The 23,974-nt window shown below is 32.2% G+C and overlaps 5 protein-coding genes across 10 annotated transcripts; 4 read left to right on the top strand and 1 right to left on the bottom strand.

The window, feature by feature from the left end:
* Nucleotides 1–4,514, top strand: LOC107943577 (OVARIAN TUMOR DOMAIN-containing deubiquitinating enzyme 12). Of its 5 annotated transcripts, none has more exons than XM_041076740.1 (11): nucleotides 1–169; nucleotides 1,662–2,038; nucleotides 2,128–2,294; nucleotides 2,465–2,538; nucleotides 2,724–2,778; nucleotides 2,857–2,931; nucleotides 3,048–3,121; nucleotides 3,200–3,248; nucleotides 3,494–3,578; nucleotides 3,824–3,880; nucleotides 4,222–4,514. In XM_041076740.1, exons 2-11 carry the CDS (start codon nucleotides 1,708–1,710, stop codon nucleotides 4,275–4,277), a joined length of 1,023 nt encoding a protein of 340 aa, XP_040932674.1. In that variant the 5' UTR covers nucleotides 1–169; nucleotides 1,662–1,707; the 3' UTR covers nucleotides 4,278–4,514. The 5 variants fall into 5 exon arrangements, with proteins under 5 accessions (XP_040932674.1, XP_040932672.1, XP_040932677.1 ...); XM_041076738.1 differs by having other exon boundaries at nucleotides 113–361; XM_041076742.1 differs by lacking the exon at nucleotides 1–169 and adding an exon at nucleotides 360–448.
* Nucleotides 4,515–6,427: 1,913 nt separating this feature from the next.
* Nucleotides 6,428–7,347, bottom strand: LOC121206202 (transcription factor TCP11). Its single transcript, XM_041076737.1, has one exon. The coding sequence runs from the start codon at nucleotides 7,241–7,243 to the stop codon at nucleotides 6,629–6,631; it is 615 nt and encodes a 204-aa protein (XP_040932671.1). The 5' UTR covers nucleotides 7,244–7,347; the 3' UTR covers nucleotides 6,428–6,628.
* Nucleotides 7,348–11,790: 4,443 nt separating this feature from the next.
* On the top strand, nucleotides 11,791–15,234 carry LOC121206201 (RNA polymerase sigma factor sigF, chloroplastic). 2 transcript variants are annotated; one of them, XM_041076735.1, is made up of 8 exons: nucleotides 11,791–12,126; nucleotides 12,591–12,751; nucleotides 12,884–12,990; nucleotides 13,101–13,298; nucleotides 13,384–13,657; nucleotides 13,752–14,123; nucleotides 14,357–14,557; nucleotides 14,759–15,234. In XM_041076735.1, the coding sequence occupies exons 1-8, from the start codon at nucleotides 12,033–12,035 to the stop codon at nucleotides 15,044–15,046; spliced, it is 1,695 nt and encodes a 564-aa protein (XP_040932669.1). In that variant the 5' UTR covers nucleotides 11,791–12,032; the 3' UTR covers nucleotides 15,047–15,234. The 2 variants fall into 2 exon arrangements, with proteins under 2 accessions (XP_040932669.1, XP_040932670.1); XM_041076736.1 differs by having other exon boundaries at nucleotides 11,855–12,126; nucleotides 12,884–12,984.
* A 1,724-nt stretch (nucleotides 15,235–16,958) lies between these two features.
* Nucleotides 16,959–19,749, top strand: LOC107935167 (pentatricopeptide repeat-containing protein At2g32630). Its single transcript, XM_016867726.2, has one exon. The coding sequence runs from the start codon at nucleotides 16,966–16,968 to the stop codon at nucleotides 18,805–18,807; it is 1,842 nt and encodes a 613-aa protein (XP_016723215.2). The 5' UTR covers nucleotides 16,959–16,965; the 3' UTR covers nucleotides 18,808–19,749.
* A 248-nt stretch (nucleotides 19,750–19,997) lies between these two features.
* LOC107935139 (high affinity nitrate transporter 2.4) lies at nucleotides 19,998–22,954 on the top strand. Its single transcript, XM_041076734.1, has 3 exons — nucleotides 19,998–21,880; nucleotides 21,973–22,088; nucleotides 22,174–22,954. Exons 1-3 carry the CDS (start codon nucleotides 21,071–21,073, stop codon nucleotides 22,838–22,840), a joined length of 1,593 nt encoding a protein of 530 aa, XP_040932668.1. The 5' UTR covers nucleotides 19,998–21,070; the 3' UTR covers nucleotides 22,841–22,954.
* Nucleotides 22,955–23,974: the final 1,020 nt, after the last annotated feature.

Below are 23,974 nucleotides of genomic sequence, written 5' to 3'. Positions count from 1 at the left end.
GGTAACAACTCCCATCTCAAACACTTAGATTTTGCATACTCAAATTTAAAAAATAAAAATAAAAAATAAAAATTACTAATTGATAAAAAGGCCGTCCGTATGCAATCGGGTCGGATTGACGCGTGCTTGTCGTTTTAATTAACATCCGCGGGAAACAGTTTATTTATAAGTACGTGAAATAAGATTGCCATATTTGGTTTAATTCATTTTTTTTCCTGAGGTTTTCAAAAAAATTTCAAACGTTTTGATCGTTATCTTTTTTGTCACTTGTGTACTCCATTAATACAGCAACAGTTCATTGTTTTCTTTTCCTTCCTTGTTTTTTTCTCTTTAAACCAAGGTTTCAAGCTTTCTGGGTTTGGTGAGTGCTTATAGATTCCATTTTTGTGGCTCTTCTTTTGATTGAATTGGGACTTGGGAATGATCATATGTTTCTGGGTTTTCATTGGTACTGTTTTTTAGTGTTTCTGAATTCTGGGTGTTCTTTTTTCTTTTTTCATTTCTGAGATTGCTTAACGTTAAAGCTTGGATTTCGATGGAATCTTCGTATGCGTTTCTATGCTTGATTCGACATATAAGTTTTTTTTTTTTGAATTGATGTGTTGTATATTTTTTTTCCTGATTTCTGATTCCATGGTTATGTATTTTTTTTTATTGCTAAGAAAATAATGTTGGAGAAATGCAAGTTATGTCTAGGCATGGACAAGAGAGATTTTTTAGAATTAGTAAAACTTTTAGCCATTAGATTTTCATTATTTTATTGGGAATGAAATTTCTAAGTGGAAAAGTATATTACAATAGAATGAGAATCTAGATCAAAAGGGTAAATAAAGAACTCGATTTTATCTAATTTGACTGTTTCCAATTAAGGGTTTTTTTGTTCTTTTTTGAACTTTTAGGATATATTAAAATTGATTCCTGAAGTAAATTTAGACGGCTAACGCGATCTTATTGTATGTTATGATGGAAATCCATTAAAACAAACCCTTTTTTTAATCTAATATTGGTTTTGGCTTTTGATAAAGTTGATTCCAATTTAGGGTTTAGGCTGAAAAGATAGTACTATCTTTTTTATTTTTCTTTTTGGGCTTCTTTTTAGACAAGATTACCTGGATTCTTAAGTCATAAGGAATGGTGCTAACTTTTGTAATGGTATATACAGGAACAAGTATCCTTAGATTGAAGAAAACAAACTGATAAGCTCATAATTTGTTTATTTAGAGATTTTTAATTTCTTTTCCTACTAAATTTAATCAGTTGTTACTATATTTATTTTTTCTAAGGTTTTATTTTGATAAACTTCCACAAAGTAGCAGTAATAACAATAGTTCTGTGAAGAACTTGGTGCTGTATAAATAACTGATTTTGAAATAGTTATAATAACCTCAAACAATATATATATATAAATATCAACTTGATCATTTGCTCAATTTCAGTGAAGAATAAGTAGCTTTTGTCATTGTTTCCTAGGATTGTAATCTAACCTGCCATAATGAGTATATTTCTGGAGCATCTTATTTTGATTCTTGAAGTAGAGCCTTCGATTTTTTCAGGGTAATTCCAGTTTTATGAGTTGTTTCTTCATGCACGGTGTATGTAAGATGGATATCCAATTCGTTTTTCCGTGTGAACAAAAGTCTAACTGAGAATTGTTTGTTCAGGTGGTGATCAAGTAATCTTTTTCGGTGGAAAATTCACTTGAAGTTGATGACTATGTATCAGCAAGATTCAGATTTTGTGCATTGGGTTCTGGGTGGCGACCCTTTTTACCATTCTGTATATAATAATGACATGGTGCAGCAAGATGCTGGTGACATCTATCATCATACATACTATTTTAGAGGTCATAGTCATACTGATACACAAAGCAGCCAGATAGAGAATGATGAGGTCATTGCTCGTACCCTTCAGGAAGAATTCTCTCATCTTGCTGTGGCAGAAACTTCTGAATTTTCTCATGCTGGGGAAGAGCAGTCGCAAGCATCCTGTGAACCTCATGATTGGCTTACTCCTTCAACAACAGACTACTGTTATTCAGGTGGCTGGAAAGTTTTCCCTGCATATTTATTTCTTTTATGGTATTTATCTGCTTATCATTGTTCAGAACGTATTTGCCACAATGTGCAGGCTATGAATATGGCCAGGATGAATCCGATGATTTGGTGCTACATAGTTCATGCTCTAGTTCTAGCCCCAGTGATTCAGAGGATTATTCTGGCTCATTGGAGCTGACTGAGGGTTATTTACTTGATGATGAAGTAGGCAAGAGGTTGAATCAAATGGTTCCTATTCCTGTAAGTTTACCTTAAAAGTGTCATAATTCTCTAATTTTTTTACTTTTATGTCCATACATGTGATGTTCTGATTTTGAGTTAAAATTGTTAAAAGAATTTAATTTCTATTGATGCATATGATCCTGCATCTCTGCCATTTTCTTCATAGTGTTTAAATCTGTTTGTTGCAGCATGTCCCTCGAATCAATGGCGAAATACCATCAATTGATGAAGCAATGTCTGATCATGAGAGGTTGTTAAGCAGGTATTATTTATACTGTTCTCTTTTTCATTTTTCATATCTTAGCATGTTGAGTTTGATGCTTTGAGCAACGTGAATAAGAAATCCATCATTTTTTCTTTCCATGAAAGGTGTTGTTGGCTGACTTGGTAATTTGGTTTTATCAGCTACTTAAGGTTAATGCTAGATATATTTCTTTGTCTATCCAGATTGCAGGTATATGGTTTCATGGAGCTCAAGGTTCAGGGAGATGGCAACTGTCAGGTGTGTTCTCTTGTTATGTTTTAGTTTGAATTGTGCATTCAGCTATAAAATTTATGGTCAATTATTTTGCTTTTCCAGTTCCGTGCACTGTCACATCAGTTATTTCATACACCTGATAATCACAAAATTGTGAGACGACAAATTGTGAATCAGGTTCGTTGTCCCGGAATAAATTACTGGCTTACACTCAACAATACATTTGTTTATTAAGGTATATAGTACATATCGGTCCTGCTGTAGCTAATTAATAGTTTCATGTTTTGCCACAGCTTAAATCTAACCCTGAAGCATATGAAGGATATGTCCCCATGGATTATACAGACTATTTGAAGAAGATGTCAAAGTAATCTTTCTTGTTATTGATCTTTCAAGCTTTTGGGCAGAGAATAGCTATATTAATACTAATTATGAATGATTCCAGGAGTGGCGAGTGGGGTGATCATGTTACATTGCAGGCTGCTGCGGACAGGGTATGCGTTATAAAAGTAGCAAACAGATTCCTTTGAAAGAAGATGGTGTTGCGACTACCAATTAACCATATATTTATTTACAAATAACTGTTGCAATGGATATTCTCCTCTGCCCCCCCCCCCCAAATTCCTTGATCTGGAGCAACCCTTAATAATTCTTTTTCTTTCTATTTGCTTTCAATCAAGTATCCATGCATTTTTAAATGTCTAATACCATCCAACTTTCTTTTACCTTTTTTTGGCAGTATGGTGTTAGAATTTTTGTCATTACATCTTTTAAGGACACTTGTTACATCGAGATTCTTCCTAACTTTGAAAAAATGAAAAGCGGTAAGATTTTCAGCCCTTACTTCTCTTGCAAGCCTACCTCTTAGTTTTTCCTTTTTCTCCTCTTGTTGAATTTTAGAATCGTCTAATTCTAATTCACTTTTGTCATCCAATTGGAGGTATTATTACTTTTGCATATATGTTAAACAAAAAGTCACTTGTAGAAATAACGACATCGATGATGAAGACCCCATTTTTTATGCTGGTATATTCTAACACTTGCGACTTCTTTATGTGTACTGATGCAGTTATTTTCTTGAGTTTTTGGGCCGAAGTTCACTACAACTCAATCTACTGCCAAGGAGGTGATTTATATTACATTTTCCTCTTTGTTTTACCATCCACACAAAGTTCATTTTTATTCAAATACATGTTGCCCCGATCCTTCAGTACTAGTGTGTTAACATTCCAACAATGTGGCCTGCATGAAAAAACTGACATATCAGTGTATGACTCTTTATATGCATACTGTTTCAAATACAGGGGAATGCTTAGCTTAGTTTCTTATGGAATGCCTATAACATGAATCTTGATAGGACAATTTGGGAATCTAATGTTGTATTGAACTTAAAAAGGGATTTGCATGTTCCTAGTTTTAGTATCATTCTTCAAATATTGCTAAATCTTGGTTTGTGCGTGATTCTAGATCCTCCTTCATCCGAGGTTCCAAGGAAGAAAAGATGGTGGAATTTTGGGAACTAACACTGCAAAGATGAGCCAGGCTTCCAATAATTTCCTCCCTCTGACTTGCCATAAAATGTAATCATACTTGATAGTTGTATTGTAAGGAGAAACAGTATGATATATTTTTTAATTCCCTTTGAATTTTATGAAATATTCACAGCTTAATTCTTTCATGCATGAAATAAATTGAAAGAAATCTGTTATACATACTTTGTTCTTTATTGATTCATTAAGAGTGGGTTTGTTTTACTGACAGTTCACTTTTTTGTATTTGTTTTGTAAAAAATAGTTTATCAATGAAAAAGAAAAATGCCAGCAAATTTGAAAAAATATATATATTATAAAAACTCTGAATTAAGTAGTTTTGAAATATATATTTATAAAATTTATTTAATTATAATATTTAAAATAATTGAAGTTAAAGTCTAAACATTTTAACTTCCACTAGAGAATATAAAATAAAGGGTAATGCTTCAATAATATTTTTTTTGGCAAATTTAAATATATAATCCGTAATACGTTTCATTTCATTAAAATAAACTTTCAAAAAGAAATTCAGAAAAAATTAACAAATACCAAAAAATATATGTTTTCCAAAATAAAAATAGATACAAAAACAATTTAATATAATCAACCCTCTCTCGTTATACCATCCCCATAATAAAGGATTATTTTACACTTCTAACAATATTTGAGATTCATATCATATATATATTTTAATTTTCAAATTAAAAGATTATAATATATTCATAATATTAATTAATAAAATTTATATTATATATTTAATAAAAATTACAAATATAATTCATTTTATTAAAGATTATTTTCATTCAATAAAATATAACTAATACACTTTTTATATAAAATATAAACATTTTATTGAAATAAAATTTTAATTTATTTCACTAGGGAATAGAAATAATTTTATTAAAATTTGATGTAAGAGGTTGTAATAGAGAATTAATTTGTAAATAGCGTAACTCCAATCTATTATTATCTATTTTTGTACATGTAACTTAAAATTTAAGTTATAATTATTTTTAATTTGATATTAGTTTTTTGTAATTAAGTCTTAGCTTAGTTGGTATTAGTATTATTGCTCGTAGAAGAGGATGTGGGTTGAGTGCGTTAAAATGTATTTTTCTTTTACGGGTTAAAAAGAGACTATGAAAAATTTTAAGTATTATATTAAAAATTAAAAATTAAAAATTAAAAATTGTGATATTACACAGGGAAATAAATCAAAGAAGCTTTCTGTTGAAAGATAATAAGAAATCGTGAATTCGTTAGTTAGGTTTATGGGTATTCATTATAGAAGGAGGTAGAAGTTTTCTTTAAGGCTTTTACTGAGTTTTTAATTCTTTCTAAATCGGTTTTTGTTCCCAAGACAACGAGATTGGTGAAATATGCCCAATAATGTTTTGATGCTTTCGACTTGTTTCCTTCTCTCAATAAAGTGGTAGTCAGTTAACTTTTTTTCGAAATGTTATTATGAATTTTTGAAAAAATCAATCAAACTTTTTACATTTAATTTAACCTTAAAATTAATTAAATAGGTTGTTTAATTAATATTGACCGTTACAACAATAACGTGATCATTATAACAATAATGTAGCGTGTTACTAATGTTATAGTGTCACGTCAATAAAAATTTAAAAAAAATTAATTTTTTTAAAAATATAAAATAATTTAATTTTTTATTAGAATGTTTGTTTTAAAGCTTAATTTCGTTTTAAAAAATAAGATAAAAAGATTAATATAAAGAACTAAATTAGTAAAAAGTTGTTAGGTAAAGGAATATAACATAAAATATGATATAATGATGGCTAAAAAGATCAACCTTTTAATAAATAAAAAAACTGATTTACTTTATTTCCTTTTGCTTAAGCCTAAAATACAATCCTTACCATATTGTTATAGGGAGGACTAATGTAAACCTCACTTTCCAATGTGGCGAAAGAAATCAAGTTTAACAAAATAAAAAGGAAAAAAAGTCCTCGGCTTCTAAATTCAATAATAAAAAAAATTGTTTTTGTTTGAATCTTATCTTACATCTCATGAATTTAATCAATGTGGGGCTCATTTTCTCCATTTTCATCACTTTTTTTTTTCAATTCACAGCCGCACTTTCTGGCAAACCAAACAGAATAAGAATAACAGTAAACCTTAAAAAAAACTGGCAATACTTCATTTCCAATGCATTCCTCAGTAATTTACAACGATGACACAAAGAAACCATTTCCAATTTCTCAAAGGTCTAGCATCTATCATCTGATCAAATTCTAAAAATCTAAACTAAATATGCAAATACTACTCGACAATAAATATATTATTTTATATATGTGGCTGATGGCTGTACTTTGAGATCTCTACTCTTGATGCCTTTTCTCTTCCTCCTCTTCCTTTCCCACCTGCTGCTCTTCCTCCGCAGCCGCCGTCGGCTGCAAAAGCAACGCTGTAAACGGCATATGTTGATACCCATTTCTCCCTACAGTTGAATACTGAAACCCCATTGGCTGGCACAAGTCCAGCCGGCAACTCGGTGGCGGCGTTGTCACGGTATACATCCCCGCCACGACGCCGCTACCAATCCCTACTGGGTGCAGCTGACACGATTCCGTAGGCGAAGAAGTTGTAGTGAGCCCAGAGGCACAAGAGATTTCATGGGCGGCGGGGGTGGTGCCGGACCCAGTGGCAGCAATGATAGATGGCTCAGCTTGACGGAGCAGCCATTCAATGGTCTCACCGTCGGAGCGATGACCGAGTTCTCGAGTGAGTTGAAAGATCCGAGCTGCACAAAGAGCCGGCATCCGAACACGACGGCCACGGCCATTCACTTTGGTGTGACGATCTTTAGAAGTCAAAGGAATGGGTTTCCGGAGTTGGGCCTTGGGAGTAGACTCGCCGGCGAGTGAAGAGTTAAGGTTGGAGTTAGTGCGGTTGGAGGTGGCGGAAAATTTGTGGAACGCCATTTCAGAGCTCATAGCAAAGCTTAATAAAAGGTTTAGGTTTTTTATTAAAAAAGAATATAAAAAAGAGAGGGTGGAGGAGCGGCGTGGGATTGAGGCGACCCCACAAAGAGTAAAGGAGAGTCTCTTTTTAAAGGTGAGATGTGAGATTGATTAAAAGAGGGGAGGGGTGGGATTTGTCTTCACGTTAAGACTCCAGCTGATGTGTCGTTCTAGGGTTTCGTTGATCTTCCTGAAGTGATTCTTGGGTCGGGTCCTATTGTGGGGCCCACTTATTAGATGTTGTTTCGGTGGATCCCCCTTTCGGCACTTCTATTTGGGTTGATAGTATCTTTGCCCAAAATTTTGCCTCCGTTACAACTCTACAATAATTGCTTTTTCCTTTTTATTTATTTTAGATAAATTTATTTTTATTCGGTATTTTAAATAAAATGATAATATCGCACATTCAATATGTGGGTAACAATAATTATCTAATAAAATAATATTTTTTTAATAACAACTGAATTAAAATCTAATTAACTCCCCCAAAACTTTAAATATTAATATAGATATAAATTTTCATTCTTCAATAAGCAGTTTTCTTCTCTAAATTTGAGATATTTTACCTGGCGAAATATGTCTTTTTCATAGCATTTCCTTTCACTTCTTTAAGAGAAACAAGGAAAGTGTCATGTGAAAACATAAAGGTAATAATTTGCTTCGGTTATAGGGAATTTTTATTGAAATAATATCTGATTTTATTTGATCCTTAAGAGAATTTTTTCATGTGATACTCAAACGTAATTTCACACAAACTTCAATTAAAAAGGAAATGGAACAATGACTTTTGTGACAATGATATTAAAGCCAATTAGCAAACAATGATGATTTTATTGTTAAAAAATTGTGCGTTAGAAGAAAATAAAAAATTGATTTGAAGCCTGATTAAGATCTTAATTTTTTTACAGCAATAAAAATAAAAACAGTGAAAATAACATTAATGAGTTTTAATATGTTTCTCATTACAAAATATGTTATTTTGTATGTCACGAGTTACATTTTTTTTCATAATATTAAAATAAAAATCATTTGTACCACTAAATTGAAGCTTAAATGTCAAAAGTGCTTATCTTATACATGTGTACATAAAACTTAATAGGGCCACTCAATTCAATTACTTAAATTATAAAAAGTTCTCTATTTTAATTTTTTTTATGACAAGTATATTGTATGTTCATTTCTAGAAGTGAATGAATCCTATTCCCTTTATTTGCAATGACATAAGGGAAAGATAATTTGTCTAAAATGTTGCCAATTATATTTATTTTTGAAAGTGAGCGATAAATGATTTGTTTTAATTAATCATTGTTTGGATTAGATGATATTTATATGATTTTACTTTTAAAAATCTTAAATACGTACAAAAGATCATGAAAAGTAATAAATTGGTTTAAGAATGTAAAAAAAAAACCCTTAAATTAAAAATAATAATAATTAAACTCCTCCTTTTACTTGTTGCACTTAATTGAGTACTTGAACTTTCAATGTATCAAAAAGGCCTTCAAATTTCTTCAAAAAAATTCAATTAAGCCCCTGCTTTTTTTTCCACTCAGTTGCGTTCTTGAACTTTCAAAATGCATCAAAAAGACCCACAAAAATTTTCAAAAAAGCAATTAAGCCCTGCTTTTATTAAAAATTAGAAAAAAAATTATAAATAATAATAAATTATTAAATTTTAATAAAAATGAAAATAAAAATTTAAAATTTATTAAAATTAGAATTTTTTTATAAAAATAAAAAAAAATAAAAAAAAATTATAAATTTTTTAAAAATCATAAAAAAATTAATGACTCATATTTTTTTTCAATTAAAGTTATCACGTGTCGCAACACAGCGTGACATGTGGTGAAAATGATAAAATAAAAAAATAAAAATCAATAAAACTTATAGAAAAATTATAAAATGCTTCTTTTTGTACGATAATTTTTATAAAAAAATTTACGAAATTTATATTTCTTTACATTTTGTATAACTTTCTTACAACTTTATAAAATTTTCTAATTTTTATATTTATATATATTTTATATTTTTTTTGGTTTTTACAAAATTTTAAATTTTTATATTTTTTAAAATTTTAATAAATTTTTTATATTTGAAATTTTTTATTAAAAATTTAATAAAATTTATAGCTTTTATAGCTTTTATTTTTTTTATAATTTTTAATAAAAGCAGGTACTTAATTGTTTTTTTTTTGAAAAAGTTTGAGGGTCTTTTTGATGTATTTTGAAAGTTCAAGTACCCAATTGAGTGCAAAAAAAAAGTAGGGGCTTAATTGCTTTTTCTAAAAAAGTTTGAGGGCCTTTTTGATGCATTTTGAAAGTTCAAGTACTCAATTGAGTGCAAAAAAAAAGTAGGGGCTTAATTGCTTTTTTTAAAAAAGTTTGAGAATATTTTTGATATATTTTGAAAGTTCAAATACCCAAATAAGTGAAAAATTAAGTAGGGATTTAATATTTTTTTTTTAAAAAAAATTGAAAGCTTTTTGTACATTTCCTAAATATTTATTATGATATTTGTAATTTATGATACATTTGAAACTTAACATCTTTTACTTATCTATATGACAAAAGATTATATGAATGTGGCTAAGTATAAAGAAATAAAATACCAATTAAATATTGGTAGACAAATTCCCCAATAAATGAAAAATAATTTTTATTTTGACATGCCAGTTATTCATATTTATTTATTTAAAATAAATTTCACATAATTTATCTATTAGACTTTTATTACTGTTTTATTTATTATGATATTTTTAATTCGTTAATATTTTACTTATAATTAGTGCTTTGTATTTATATTATCTGTTTATTTTATAAAATGAATATTGTCTAAAAATTATATATATATTTTTTGAGTAAATGGACTTATGGACCCGAGTTAAACATTTTTAAAAATAAATGTCATAATAACACTTATAACTATATACAAAATAAAAATGATGATAATAGAATGAGCAATTGTCATAATTTAATATTAACATCGTAATTCTACCTAAAGTGGAAGATTAATGAAAATAAATAAGAATATTTGAATAATTTTTTTTCATTTTTAAAAAATATATATATTTATATTTTTCAAATGTTATATGTTTTTAATATAGTAACATTTTTTTATGGTGTATTTTATTTAGTTGAAGATTAAAAATTACTTTGGTTTTTTGGTTGGATCCAAAATCAATAGTAAAGATGTATATCTTGTAAATTGTGATATAACATATATTATACTTAAAAGAGAAAAAAATATTTTCCTCATTTACTAACAAACAATGTAAATGCTAATAACATATCAGGCAGTGCAAAATTAATCGAAGGGATAAATTATTATAAGTGATGCATTACTTTCATCAAAATCACCAAAAAATTTATTAAGCTTCAAAGATACTTACTCAAAAAAGAATTATCTTGAGACAAAAATAGTAAATTATTGAATATCTTCAAATTATACTATCCGTAATGGTTTTGGATCAATTAGCAATATTAGAGAAGTCTAGTTAATCCATGAATGGTGTCATAATGATTGGAAGATAAAATTTAGATACATCTTGCGTGAAAACAACACGATAGCTGATTGTTTGGCGAATGTGACAATAGGAAGGCTAAATCAATTAACTCGCTTCGAAGATTCACCAAGATATGTTATACGATTACTTGAGGATGATGCTCATATTTCTTGACAGGAAGATTTCACTAGTTTTGCCCATTCCTAATTTATGGGAGTGTTTTTATTCATTATAAAAAAATTATTTTTTATAATAATTTATAGATATATTTTTGTTATAACTTTATAAAATACACAAATTATTTTTATAATATATATTTTTTAAGATTTATAATATAATATCTTTTTGCTATAACAATCCTAAACACTTATATGTGTTCATACTTATAATATAACTTTTATAACTTGTATACAAATAATTTTTTAAAATTAAAATTAAATATAATTATTAATATAATTACTCTAATAATTATTCAAATATGTTAACTTTGCATATCTTCAAATAATTACATTTAAAAGTAATTATCAAATAACTTTCCAAACACGGTGACTTAACATTGTGAACTATTGAGTAGTTAATATTTTTATATTATTTAAATTAAATCCCCACAAGTAAATGGCAGAGTTAAATGGGAAAAGTAAGGAAAAGAGAGGTGAGAGAAGTGGGCAATGTGACCCCATCCTATATTGGGTTGTTTGTAGTTTTGAATAAAACCGGAGGTGTGTGAGTTGTCTGACAGACTGCCACACAAATTTGACCAATCTCGGTATTTGCAACACTCATTTCCGCCATAATGCATGCCTTTGCCTCTCTCTGTCTTGTCGCTTCATCCATTCGTAATCATACTAAATTTCAGTTAAAATTGAATTAAAAGCACAATAGAGTTGGATATTGGGTTTGAGCAAAGCTATTATAACAAATGACTTAAAATTGGGCTTCTGAACAAAATGGAGCAGGGCCTAAACTTAGGTTGGAGGCCGACAAAAATATAAAAAAATATCCCAGGGGTTTCGCTTTCAAGCAAAAGGTAGCCCAACCATATCCATTTCTTTTGAGGGGGTGGAAATGTAAATAAATAAGAGTATATATCTTTTCGCTGGCTCATTGCTCTGCTTCTTGTTCTTTATCTACAAAAAGAACACTCGGAAGGCATTCGAACATACAGAAACACACGTACCCCAGCCAGAACAAGAAAACAAGTAGTGTATTAATTAACAGAAGCTGCATATTGTAGAGAAACACAATAGTTACTTGCCATCAATGGAAGCTGCAAGGAAATTTCTCTCTCTTCCTCCATCTTTTTCTACGAGAACCCAACTTAAGAATTCTGTCTCTTCATCACCATCTTCTTCAGGTAACATCCATATCTATTGTTTCTGAGTTCTAGTAAATTACCCACTTTTCTTTTTTTTTCTATTTGTTTTGCGCCTCTGGTACTTGATATATATATAACTTCATTGGGCTTTTCTTGTTGAAGCAATTTTGTTTGTGTTGTAGTTGGTCTTGGAAATGGGTTATATAGTCACATCGTAGAACTGGGAAATTACTGTTACTTTTTTATTGTTCAATTTGCTTTTATGTTAAATACATAAATTCTCCCATTTTAGGCAGCTGTCTTGTAAATCGTTTATATATGCTTATTATAACTTCCAGGTTCCTGAGAAAGTTGTGCATCTATATGGAGATATTGATGGATGGATAGATAGATAGCAGAAGTGCCTATATCTATTTATGTATGACTGTGTGTTTTGCTCTCAATTTCCTGAGTTAATAATACTAAGTACTGAATGACAATGTATACACAATACAACTATGCAGTTTCAATGTTTCACGAGCAAGCGGCTGCTGCTGCTGCAACATCTATTCCGATTAATTCGGTAGCTAGGCATTTTCCTACATCAGTTCTCTCACAAGAGCAGCGCGATGACTGCAGACCTCTGCCTATCTTGCAATACTTTAAGGAAGATAAAGCATATCCAGTGAGACTCTTGTTTATCTATGCACAACATATATGTATTATGTAATTTGCACACTTGCCTTTTTAGTGTTTGTTTTTGGTCATTTTGTTGATATCCTTCCTCAAATATTTGCAAATCCTTGTTCAATCTTAGGGGCCAACAGACAAACAGCAGGTTGAGAATGGGACAACACTTCATGAAGAGAAGGCCTCCAACAACTTTGAACAGCAGATGCTCCAGTGGCCTGATTTAAGGCAATTGTAAATGAACTAAGCCTCATTGACTGCTTCCTGCATTAAATAGTTGCGACGGCAATCCTTTCCCTTGAATTGCATCCTCATGTATTGCCTTATTTTTTTCTTTCATTCAGATTGTCAGTCTTGGAATTAGGGGAAAATCCATCATCTTCCTTGTATATGCAGTCTGTTGCAGCTGATACTGAGGAGATTATGAATGTTGAACCAAGTACTATATTGGCCCTTGCTAAGAATGCTTTGTCAGCTTCTAAACAAGCTTTAGCATTAGCTGAGGACCTCAAATTAGACCTTGATGATTCAATTTCTAATAGGTTAGCTTTGATCTTGTCTTCCTGGTTGCACTAGTGTTCTAGACTAATTATACTCTTCAAAGACTGATAACTAATGCTATTGCAGTTTGGGGTCGGCTAATTCATTTACATTGCCAGTCGAGGAGGACGAAGCACCTACAGTTAGGTCAACAAGACGTTTAGAGAGACAGTCTAAACGAAGGAGGATACCATCTAAATTTATGATTTCTGAGACCTATAGTTCACGAAAGACAAATGTAAGAAAAAAGGCTAGTGGAAGTTATGATCCCAACGATCCCCTTAGATTGTTCTTAAGGGGTCCTGAGACAACACAACTCTTGACTGCTAAAGAAGAGTCCGAATTAATAGTTCAAGTTCAGGTCAATCCTGCCCTTTTTTTTAACTTAAGTCATGGAAAATAGAGAATATTTGGTTAATGAAAGGTCTTATTCACGATGCATGTAACATGTACAGGATTTGATGAGATTAGAGAAGCTGAAGAGTAAGCTTCAATCTCAGTTTGGGTGTGAACCGACCTTGGTTGAATGGGCTGAAGCCATTGGTCTTAGTTGTTCAGCCTTGCAGGCAGAAATCCACAATGGAAACAGAAGCCGGGAAAAATTGGTGTACGCGAACTTCCGTATGGTGGTTCATGTTGCTAAACAATATCAGGGCCGTGGTATGAACCTTCAGGATCTGCTGCAGGAGGGAAGTATGGGGCTTATTAAAAGTGTCGAGAAGTTCAAACCACAAGTTGGATGCCGATTTGCCACCTATTCTTACTGGTGGATACGGCAAACAATTACAAAGTCTATTGTGCAACATTCCAGAACCATTCGTTTGCCGGTAATTACAATTTCTTGTGTTTATGCTTGATATCATGTATGCTACCTTAACATGGTATTGTAGGTATATTGAAAGTTTATAGTTTTTTTGCTAACATAATAATAATGGATGAGACAATATCTCTTCAAGTTGCTGGAGATGATATGAGTTTATTATATGTTTAAGTCAGGCATATAACTTTTTATATATTTGAGAAGCATCATACCAGCAAAGAACCTACTTAATGTTTTCAGGAGAATGCATACAGCCTCTTGGGCAAAGTAGTGAAGGCAAAGAGATCATACATTCGAGAAGGAAATCATTGTCCTTCCAAAGAAGAACTAGCAACACGTGTTGGAATTACAGTTCAAAAGTTGGATAAGTTTCTGTTCACAACAAGGACGCCGCTTTCTATGCAACAACCTGTATGGACAGACCAGGATACCACCTTTCAGGTAATGCCTCGGTTTAAGCTTGGTCCCTGTGTGGATAGCATCTAGTTTCTTGATGATATGGATGGCAAAAGATAGGCCAATTTTCATGCAAATGGTTGCAGAAATAGGTTTTTTTGAGGGAACAACACCAACTCATGTAGAAATTCTTAAAATTTCCTTAAAAATATGAAGCTAATTCTTTGTTCTTATCCTGAACTGCAGGAGGTAACACCAGACTCCGGTATTGAGATCCCAGATGTTAGTGTGGCAAAGCAACTAATGCGGCAGCACGTGCGCAACCTTCTACGTGTTCTCAGCCCAAAAGAAAGGAAGATAATCAAGCTACGGTTCGGTATTGAAGAAAGTAAAGAGAATTCTCTGTCTGAGATAGGAAACATATTTGGATTATCTAAGGAACGGGTGAGGCAGCTAGAGAGCCGGGCATTGTACAAGCTAAAGCAATGCCTAGTCAAACAAGGACTTGGTGCATATGCCGATTTGCTTGTTTAGGCGTAGAGACACAGACATATTCGTTAGATTTTACATGTAAATTCGAGGGCAAGAGTGAAAATCTGTTGTTAGCTAAAGAACGAGGCCTAAGCCTATGACCCTGATTGAAATGCTCCAGCACTGTAATTTAACAATGCTTTTGTTTTGCTTTTTGTTTTTATATGATAGGGATAAATACTTTTATCAAATGTTTTTGGTGAATTTTGATTTCTTTTACTCAATTATACATATAAAATTTTGATTTTAAATTAATTATATATATTTAAAAATAAATTCAATTATTTTGTGTTTGGCATGTATAAAGAGTAAACATAAAATAATATTAAATAAAATGAGATCAAATTAAAATTTTCATATTAACATTTGATATATTGATAATATTCTTTTTTATTTCACACAATATATCCTTTATTCAATATTAATTTTTTAATATTTTATTATCATCCTACTTGACGGTTGTCAATGATTAATTCTACTTGTGAAATCTAAAAACTTTAAAAGACTATGCCGAATATTTTTCCTTTCATATATATATTAAAATATTAAAATTAACTTATTATATTGCAAGTTTGAAACTATTAGGATTAAAGACACACTAAATGGAAATTAAAATTTACTCTCTCTCTCTTTAAAGCTAAACCATATTACTTTTAAAGAAAAACGCCAACGAAAAATTAATTTAAATGTGATATTTGGATAGTTTTTTTTATATTACAAACCGAATCAAATCGAATTAAATCAAATAGAATTTTACTTTATATTTATTTAATTTTACAACTTAAAATTTTATGATATAAAAATAATTATTTAATATTCGAAATAGTAAAAATAAATTAAAATATGGTATAAAAATTATTTTTCAAAATATATTATTTAGGAGTTATTAATTATTTTTTATTTACTTGAAAAATTATTATTTTCAGAAATAATTATATAAATGATTTTAAAACATCATTAAATAATATTTAAAATCTACTAATTTTTTAAAAATAAAATAAAAAATAAACTTTGTATGAAAAACTAAGAATCAAATTGAAAAATTGATAATCAAACTATAGGTTCTTTTGAATCTTCGTTTAGCTCAAAGACAATAAGACCTATATAAAAAATTATGCAATCGCAGCACAATATTACTTTTGGATGACAAGCCTATGGTGCAGTGGAAGAGATGTAATCACACCACACCCTAAAAATGTCACTAGTCTATTTTAACCGATTAAAATTTTAAAATTACTTTTGTAGCATATTTATCTTTTTTGTCGTTCATGATGAATCCATAAAATGCTTAAAGAAAAAAAAAAATCATAATAAAATTTATAATATAAAATTAAATAATTATAAGTAAGTTAAATATAAACCTAAAATAAAATATATAACTATATAAATAAAGTAATATTAAATTGAACAATTATAATTAAATATATAATTAGTTCTGAAATATTAAATAAAATAATAAATATTTGATTTCTTTCTTAAACTTTAATTAAATTATTATTAAAGATAAATTTACTTGTAATAATTTTAGTTATTTATTAATTTGTAAATGTTAAATAATTTATATTTTTTTATTATATATCATGTTTAATCTAATATCATTTTTTATTATCATTTTAAAGTTACAGTTGCATTTGAATTTAAACACACTTTCCACTCTCTCAATTATTTTTAATCTCATTAATATAGTATCCAATCCATTACTTCTAATCTCACTACCGTAGCATCTAATCTCATCACTATATTAATTAATCGTAAAAAAAAAAACCCAATTCAACAAAACAGAATCAGCCTTAATTAAAAAAAAATGGGAATTAAGAAACAGGACAATGCAGAGAAAACGATGTCGCTTTGGCGACTAAAAACCACCCAGGAATGAGGCTTAAAAGCAAGCTTGCTGTTAAATCGGAGTAACTATAGCAGCAATGTCAACTAAGAACCTCGTAAAAATTTTCGAAAAATCCCTTCCCAGATGCCCCAGTTCACCAGCAAATAAAAAAACTGCAGAAGAAATTGCTGAAGTCCTCGTAAAATCAGGCCTTAAACCCTTCAAAACCAATCCGTCTTTGATCTCTGGTCTCAACTCAAACACAACCGACCTCGTTCTTTCAAACCCAAATCTCCCTATTCATTCCTGTACCCTCTTCTTCAACTTTTTAAGAACGAATCTTTCTCTTACTCCCCAAAAACCCAATCTTCAAACCCATTTATCTTTCATTCGCAGATTGCACAAAGCTGGAAATTTCGAAGAAATTAAACAAGTATTGAAGTTTATTCTCTCCGATGATAATCTTAGATACCCAGTTGAGGAAATTCTTTCTCTCTTTGATTTTGAGTTTGATAACTCATATTTCCTTAACAAGTTGTCCGACTTGCTTTTTAGAGTTTGTGTAGATAACAAAAGGTTTGAAGAGGCAAATCTGGTTTTTGATTATATGAAGAAAATGGGTTTTAATATTGATGAAAGGTCTTGTATTTTGTATTTGGTTGCATTGAAGAAGAGTGATAAAGGAGATTCGTTTTTTGTGTTTTTTAGAAGAATGGTTGAGTCTGGCGTAGAAATTGGTGCTTATTCTATGACAATTGTGATTGATGGGTTATGTAGAAGAGGGGAAGTTGAGAAAGGTAGAGAATTGATGAATGAAATGGCTAGTAAAGGGGTTAAAGCTAATGTTGTTACTTATAATACAATTTTAAACGCTTATGTTAAAAGGAAGGATTTGGGGGTTGTTTCTGAGGTTTTGATGTTGATGGAGAGGGAGGAAGTGGAGTATAATGCTGCTACTTATACTGTTTTGATTGAGCATTTTGGAAATATTGGCAAGCATGACGAAGTTGAGAAGCTGTTTGATGAAATGCGTGAGAGAAAGGTGGAAATGGATGTTCATCTTTATACTTCGATGATACACTGGCATTGTAGAAGAGGGAATATTAAGAAAGCTGTTTCTTTGTTTGATGAGTTGACTGAGAAAGGCCTTGTTCCGAATGCACGTGTTTATGGGGCCCTCATTGACGGTCTCTGCAAGACTGGGCAGATGGAGGCAGCTCAGCTATTGCTAAAAGATATGCAAAGTCAAAAAATTGTTGTAAATCAGGTGATAATTAATACACTCCTGCATGGGTATTGCAGGAAGGGGATGATGGATGATGCTTTGAGGTTAGTGCCTGTTTTGGAGAAGAAAGGCTTTAAGCCTGATGTATTTACTTACAACATTATGGCTAGCGGGATGAGTAGATTGAAACGATATGAGGAAGCAAAGAGATGGTTGTTCATGATGGTAGAAAACCAATTGACGCCTAATGCTATCAACTTCACTACTTTGATTGATATTCACTGCAAAGAAGGAAACATTGTTGAGGCAAAGCGGCTGTTTCGACAATTGCAGGGAAAGGGGGAGAGTCCTAATACTGTTACATATAATGCTCTCATCGATGGATATGGCAAGAAAGGGGAAATGAAAGACGCATATAAGCTAAGGGATGAGATGGAAGCCAAAGGAAGAATTCCTGATGTATACACATACACATCACTTGTGCATGGTGAATGTAGTTTTGGGAATATAGATGAAGCAATGAAACTATTTAATAAAATGCGTCAAAAGGGTCTAGTTCCAAATATAGTCACCTATACGGCTATAATTTCTGGGTTGTCTAAGAAAGGGAGATCAGATGAAGCTTTTAGACTTTACAATGAAATGATCAGTTTGGGCCATGTGCCTGATCAAAGAGTTTATAGCTCACTTGTCGGTAGCCTTCATACAACCTAGGGCCAATAGTTGGATGGTCCTTTACCTTGCTTTCCCTTTTTTGTGGTATTTAGTTTAGACTTCATGATATGCAGCTTGATGCTAACAAAACCTCAACCTATCTTCAGGATGATGCATATATCATCAGTTTATGCTATAGGACTTTAACCGAAGAACATTCTTGTTGGTGAAATGCCTGTGAAAGAAAACGTGGCTCAACTTGGGCTCCTTCAAAACAATGCAATGTCTGATTTTGATGTTAAATGCTTGTTCAGAGGGTGGCTTGTGTTGTGAGTGTTCGTTTTTGCTGCTGGCTTCATTGAGATGTTTGTTTATTGCATCAATCTACGGTTGGTACTGCATCTGGGAAGGTTAGACATGTTAATGGTGGGCAATCGAATTATATGGATCCTAAATCCATGCAGGCATGTTTCTATCTGTGAAATCTGCTCCAGAAGAGTATTTGCATACTGAGAGAAGTTAGTTCAGTGGATGTGGAGGATCCGAGGGAAACAGGAACTACAAATTTTACTATGGATCTCTCAAGGTCGTAATATGCCTACCCCTAAACATGATTCACCCTCTTATTGGGTACTAATTAAGGTGTAGACGGTTCAATAGTCAAAACTGTAGCCAGTGAAGCTTAAGATTCTTATATCCGATCCAGGATAGAAGATCCTGCTATCTTCCTCAAAAACTGCAGTGGAGACCTTGTTTATGATATGTTTGTACTGCCACCTGTTATGATGGCCAAGCTCTGCTGACTGCAGATCCATTATAGAAGAAGCTGCTAAGCTTGTTGAGGCTGGTATGCAGACTTGGTGAATAGGTTCTATATATCAGTTTCAGGAAATGTTTAAGCTTTCAAAAGGCATGCTTATGAACTTGCTATAATTTGATTTGTTGCTAAAAATGACATTGTTAAACTCGATTTGTTGCTAAAAATGACATTGTTAAACTCTCTCCATAGGTCTTTTGAAATATTGCCCTGGAAATTTTAGTGTACATACATGCATTTCAACCAGAAGTCCTTTTCTATGCTTCCAGCCACTTACATGTTCTCAGGTCAGTCTTCAGAATGGCTAATGTTCAATTGAAGGAAACGCTTTACTCCAGGACTATACGGTGGCCCAAGGAAAGGTTTTTCTTTTTTCTGTTATTTTATTGGCCCAATTTGATTTATATTGTTTTAGTTGGACCAAAGAAGTCTAGCAACGCATGCAGTTCTAACATTGGATGTGTATCTATCTTAGAGGTATCATCAAATATTATTATAGTTACCTGATTCGGATAAATCAGCTGATGTTATGTCATTAAAAAAGTTTCAAGTTTTATTTGAAGCATTTATGGTGTCTAAATTAATACAACAAGCTATATGTTCTTAAATAAGATTCAATATTTAATTCACGGTACAAATAGTGTATAAAATACAAATAATTTAGAAGAAAATGATATTAACACTGGATGTAAGTAATGATAAAAAGAGGGCGAATTTGGAGTTTTGAAGGGATTGGTTTTTTAACTTTTAATTAATAAAGGTGCTTATCATTTGAATGGACATATGGATATAAAACGAACAGATGGAAGGAGAGTTCGAGTCACTCATCTGTCTCATCATCTCTTTCTAATTGTCCCATTTGGTGTTTGGGATGTAATAATGGCCGATCGGATAAGGTGTTGGGGAAGGGGCGACACGTTGTTTAGCCCAAAGAGAAAAAACAAAAAAGGATAAAAGAGTACAAATATCAGGCTTACCCAACACATGGAAACAATATACTGCTCTCTCTCGTTATTTCCTTCCAAGTTGCTAGGAATTGTAAACAAACCCTTTTGAAGAAACCTCTTCAATCATGCGAAAGGGCATGTTTAATTCTTATAAAAATGAGTTCTTGTCTGTGTCAGCCAGGCATGCAAAGACATATATAGAGAGAGAGATCTTATATATATATATGCATGTCTTGACTAGGTAGCCGCAGCGATCAGTAAATAAGACAGAAAAGGGCGTGGTGTGAAAAGCACCCTCGAGTCTGTAATTGGTTTAAGCCAGATTATTGTTTTTTTTCCTATGTAATGGTTGATACTTCATCATATTCTTGTAATAAAAAAAAGCTAAACTAATGCCTTTGTCACACTAGCTTTATTTGGTGTATGCAATACGACCCACAAACATCACCCATTGAAACCTCCAACAATTCCTATATAAACTCCAACGCTAGCCAAAAACACTACGAGTTAATCCTGCATAATCATCAAATCATTACCGTAAGGAATATTGAAGTTAATTATGGGTGAAACTGAGAACGAACCAGGAAGCTCCATGCATGGAGTTTCAGCAAAAGAACGAGCCTTTGCTTTCTCAGTCGCTTCCCCAAAAATCCCAACAGACCCCACTGCAAAATTCGCCCTACCCGTCGATTCTGAACACAAAGCCAAAGTCTTCAACCTTTTGTCATTTGCCAAACCCCACATGGTCACCTTTCATCTCTCTTGGCTCTCTTTTTTCACTTGCTTCGTCTCCACTTTTGCAGCAGCTCCTCTTGTCCCCATCATCCGAGACAACTTGAACCTCAAAAAAGGCGATATCGGCAATGCCGGCATAGCTTCCGTTTCCGGTAGCATTTTCTCTAGGCTTGTAATGGGAGCAGCATGTGACCTACTAGGACCCCGTTACGGTTGCGCTTTTCTTATTATGTTGTCAGCCCCAACAGTGTTTTGCATGTCATTCGTTTCATCTGCAGGAGGATATATAGCTGTGAGATTCATGATTGGTTTCTCCCTTGCAACATTTGTGTCATGCCAATATTGGATGAGTACTATGTTCAATGGAAACATCATTGGACTCGTCAATGGGACGGCAGCCGGTTGGGGAAACATGGGGGGTGGAGCCACTCAGCTTATTATGCCGCTCATTTTTGAGTTAATCAAGCAAGCTGGTGCAACTCCATTTACTGCTTGGAGGATTGCATTTTTTATACCAGGATGTTTACATGTGATTATGGGGATTTTGGTGTTGACATTAGGCCAAGATTTGCCTGATGGGAACCTTAGTACTTTGCAGAAGAAAGGAGATGTCCCAAAGGATAAGTTCTCTAAGGCAAGCATATGCCATGATTTTCATTTACATGCTTTTGTTTTTCTTTGCAATTTAGGGAATTAATTAACCTATGCCATCCACTGTTTGATTAGGTCCTCTGGTATGCCATCACAAACTACAGGACATGGATCTTCGTTCTTCTCTATGGAATGTCTTTAGGTGTTGAACTAACCACTGATAATGTCATTGCAGAGTATTTCTTTGACAGGTTCAATCTTCTCATTATAACTTTACAAAATTAAAAACAGCAAGTGACAACTAACATCGGTCTTTGTGACCTATATAATATATAGGTTTAACCTCAAGCTCCGTACAGCCGGCACCATCGCTGCCACTTTTGGCATGGCAAACATTTTCGCACGCCCCATGGGAGGGTTCTTGTCCGATCTAGCTGCACGTCGGTTCGGCATGCGCGGCCGGCTCTGGAACTTGTACATCCTTCAAACTCTAGGCGGCATCTTTTGTATTTGTCTTGGAAGAGCAAACTCTCTCGACCTTTCCATCACCTCTATGATCCTCTTCTCCATTGGCGCACAAGCCGCTTGCGGAGCTACCTTCGGGATCATCCCCTTTATTTCTCGTAGATCTCTGGGTGTCATCTCGGGCCTAACTGGAGCCGGTGGGAATTTCGGGTCTGGTTTAACTCAACTGCTGTTCTTTACAAGCTCGAACTACTCAACTGAGACAGGAATTTTCTACATGGGGATCATGATTGTGGCATGCACATTGCCTGTAACGCTAGTTCATTTTCCACAATGGGGGGGCATGTTGCTCCCTGCTTCAAAGCATGGGGAGAAATGCAGTGAAGAGTACTACTATGGAGCTGAGTGGAATGCGGAGGAAAAAGAGAAAGGGTTGCACCATGGAAGTCTCAAGTTTGCTGAGAATAGCAGGTCTGAGAGAGGTCAAAGGGTTGGTTCTGCAGCAACACCTCAAACTTCAACTACAGAAGATGTATAGATATTCATTTTGTTGATACCTACAAGGTTTAAACTTGAACTTTGTCTATAATATTATCTATTTCCAGCTTATGAGTTTCATGGTGCAAAGTGTTTGAAAATGAAATAATTATATTAATGGAAGCTTGTTAATACCCCCTTAAGTCTATAAAAACAAATAAACGCAGCAGGACTTCTTCTTTGTTATTGGGCCTGAATTCCATCCTGTTAATAAGAAAATTGTTATTGTCCTCTCACCTGACTGAGATTGAGCAATAATTAAAAGAATAAAAATATGTCAATTTTTGTCATAATCCACTTGTATTTGTTGATTTGGTGTTGTGATCTCAATCCAAGTGTATATGCCAAAAATCACATTAAATAAATAAATTTTGGTAAAAATATTGTCTCCCCTCAATTTCGATATTTAGTAAATTGGTTAATTATATATAAATATTAATAATTAAATTTATTAATATATTAATTAAAATTATGTACAATTCAAAAAAAATATTAATATTATGAGTTAAATTATTTTAATTTTTTTAAAAAATAAAATATTTATTCAATATCGAAATTAAAAAAAAAGTTAAAAAATGCGTTTTTATCATAAATTTTGGATTGACAAAATGCAATGTATAAAGACTAAATGGGAAAAGAAAAAAAGAAAGAAAGTGCAGGGACTTACTTTGAGACCAAAGAAAGAGTTATGGGAAATGGAAACTGTACCTCTCATTTTACAAGCTGAATGGTAGAAAAGGTGAAGAGAATAAAGAGAAAACACAGCAATGATGATGATAACATTTCAGTGGGAAATCTATTAGAAGTTTTTTTTTCTCCGAAGATCCAAAAAGATGAAATGGAACTGGGTTGGCACATGGGTGGAAGCCCCATACACACAGGATCTTTTACTCTTTGACTTTCTTTTGGTTTCCGTTGTACAAAACACCCAGCACTATCCGTACCCCTTTTCTGCATTGCCTCAATTAATCCTTCAAAGTGCTTAGCTACCTTCGAACTAAAGGCTCCTTTGGCCTCTCCTCCTTGTCATTTTTTAAGGTTAAATTTTGCTTATTTAGAAAATGTTATGGATTTAATAGTTATACTTTTATTTGGTATTTTTAGTCTTTGTATTTGTAAATTTTAAATTTTCAAT

The sequence above is a fragment of the Gossypium hirsutum genome, chromosome A09 (genome assembly GCF_007990345.1).
Source record: "Gossypium hirsutum isolate 1008001.06 chromosome A09, Gossypium_hirsutum_v2.1, whole genome shotgun sequence".
Taxonomy (NCBI): Eukaryota; Viridiplantae; Streptophyta; class Magnoliopsida; order Malvales; family Malvaceae; genus Gossypium; species Gossypium hirsutum.
The sequence above is the reverse complement of the archived record's forward strand: the minus strand, read 5'-3'. Positions and strand labels throughout refer to the sequence as shown.

Excerpts from the sequence above, each read along its gene's own strand:
- LOC121206201 (XM_041076735.1), top strand. The coding sequence starts at position 12,033 with ATGGAAGCTGCAAGGAAATTTCTCTCTCTTCCTCCATCTTTTTCTACG. Across the intron at positions 12,991-13,100 it reads TGGCCTGATTTAAGGCAATT|ATTGTCAGTCTTGGAATTAG; the intron begins GTAAATGAACTA and ends TCTTTCATTCAG. Across the intron at positions 13,299-13,383 it reads GATGATTCAATTTCTAATAG|TTTGGGGTCGGCTAATTCAT; the intron begins GTTAGCTTTGAT and ends ATGCTATTGCAG.
- LOC107935167 (XM_016867726.2), top strand. The coding sequence starts at position 16,966 with ATGTCAACTAAGAACCTCGTAAAAATTTTCGAAAAATCCCTTCCCAGA.
- LOC121206202 (XM_041076737.1), bottom strand. The coding sequence starts at position 7,243 with ATGAGCTCTGAAATGGCGTTCCACAAATTTTCCGCCACCTCCAACCGC.
- LOC107943577 (XM_041076740.1), top strand. The coding sequence starts at position 1,708 with ATGACTATGTATCAGCAAGATTCAGATTTTGTGCATTGGGTTCTGGGT. Across the intron at positions 2,039-2,127 it reads AACAGACTACTGTTATTCAG|GCTATGAATATGGCCAGGAT; the intron begins GTGGCTGGAAAG and ends CACAATGTGCAG. Across the intron at positions 3,122-3,199 it reads TATTTGAAGAAGATGTCAAA|GAGTGGCGAGTGGGGTGATC; the intron begins GTAATCTTTCTT and ends GAATGATTCCAG.
- LOC107935139 (XM_041076734.1), top strand. The coding sequence starts at position 21,071 with ATGGGTGAAACTGAGAACGAACCAGGAAGCTCCATGCATGGAGTTTCA. Across the intron at positions 21,881-21,972 it reads CAAAGGATAAGTTCTCTAAG|GTCCTCTGGTATGCCATCAC; the intron begins GCAAGCATATGC and ends CTGTTTGATTAG. Across the intron at positions 22,089-22,173 it reads GCAGAGTATTTCTTTGACAG|GTTTAACCTCAAGCTCCGTA; the intron begins GTTCAATCTTCT and ends TATAATATATAG.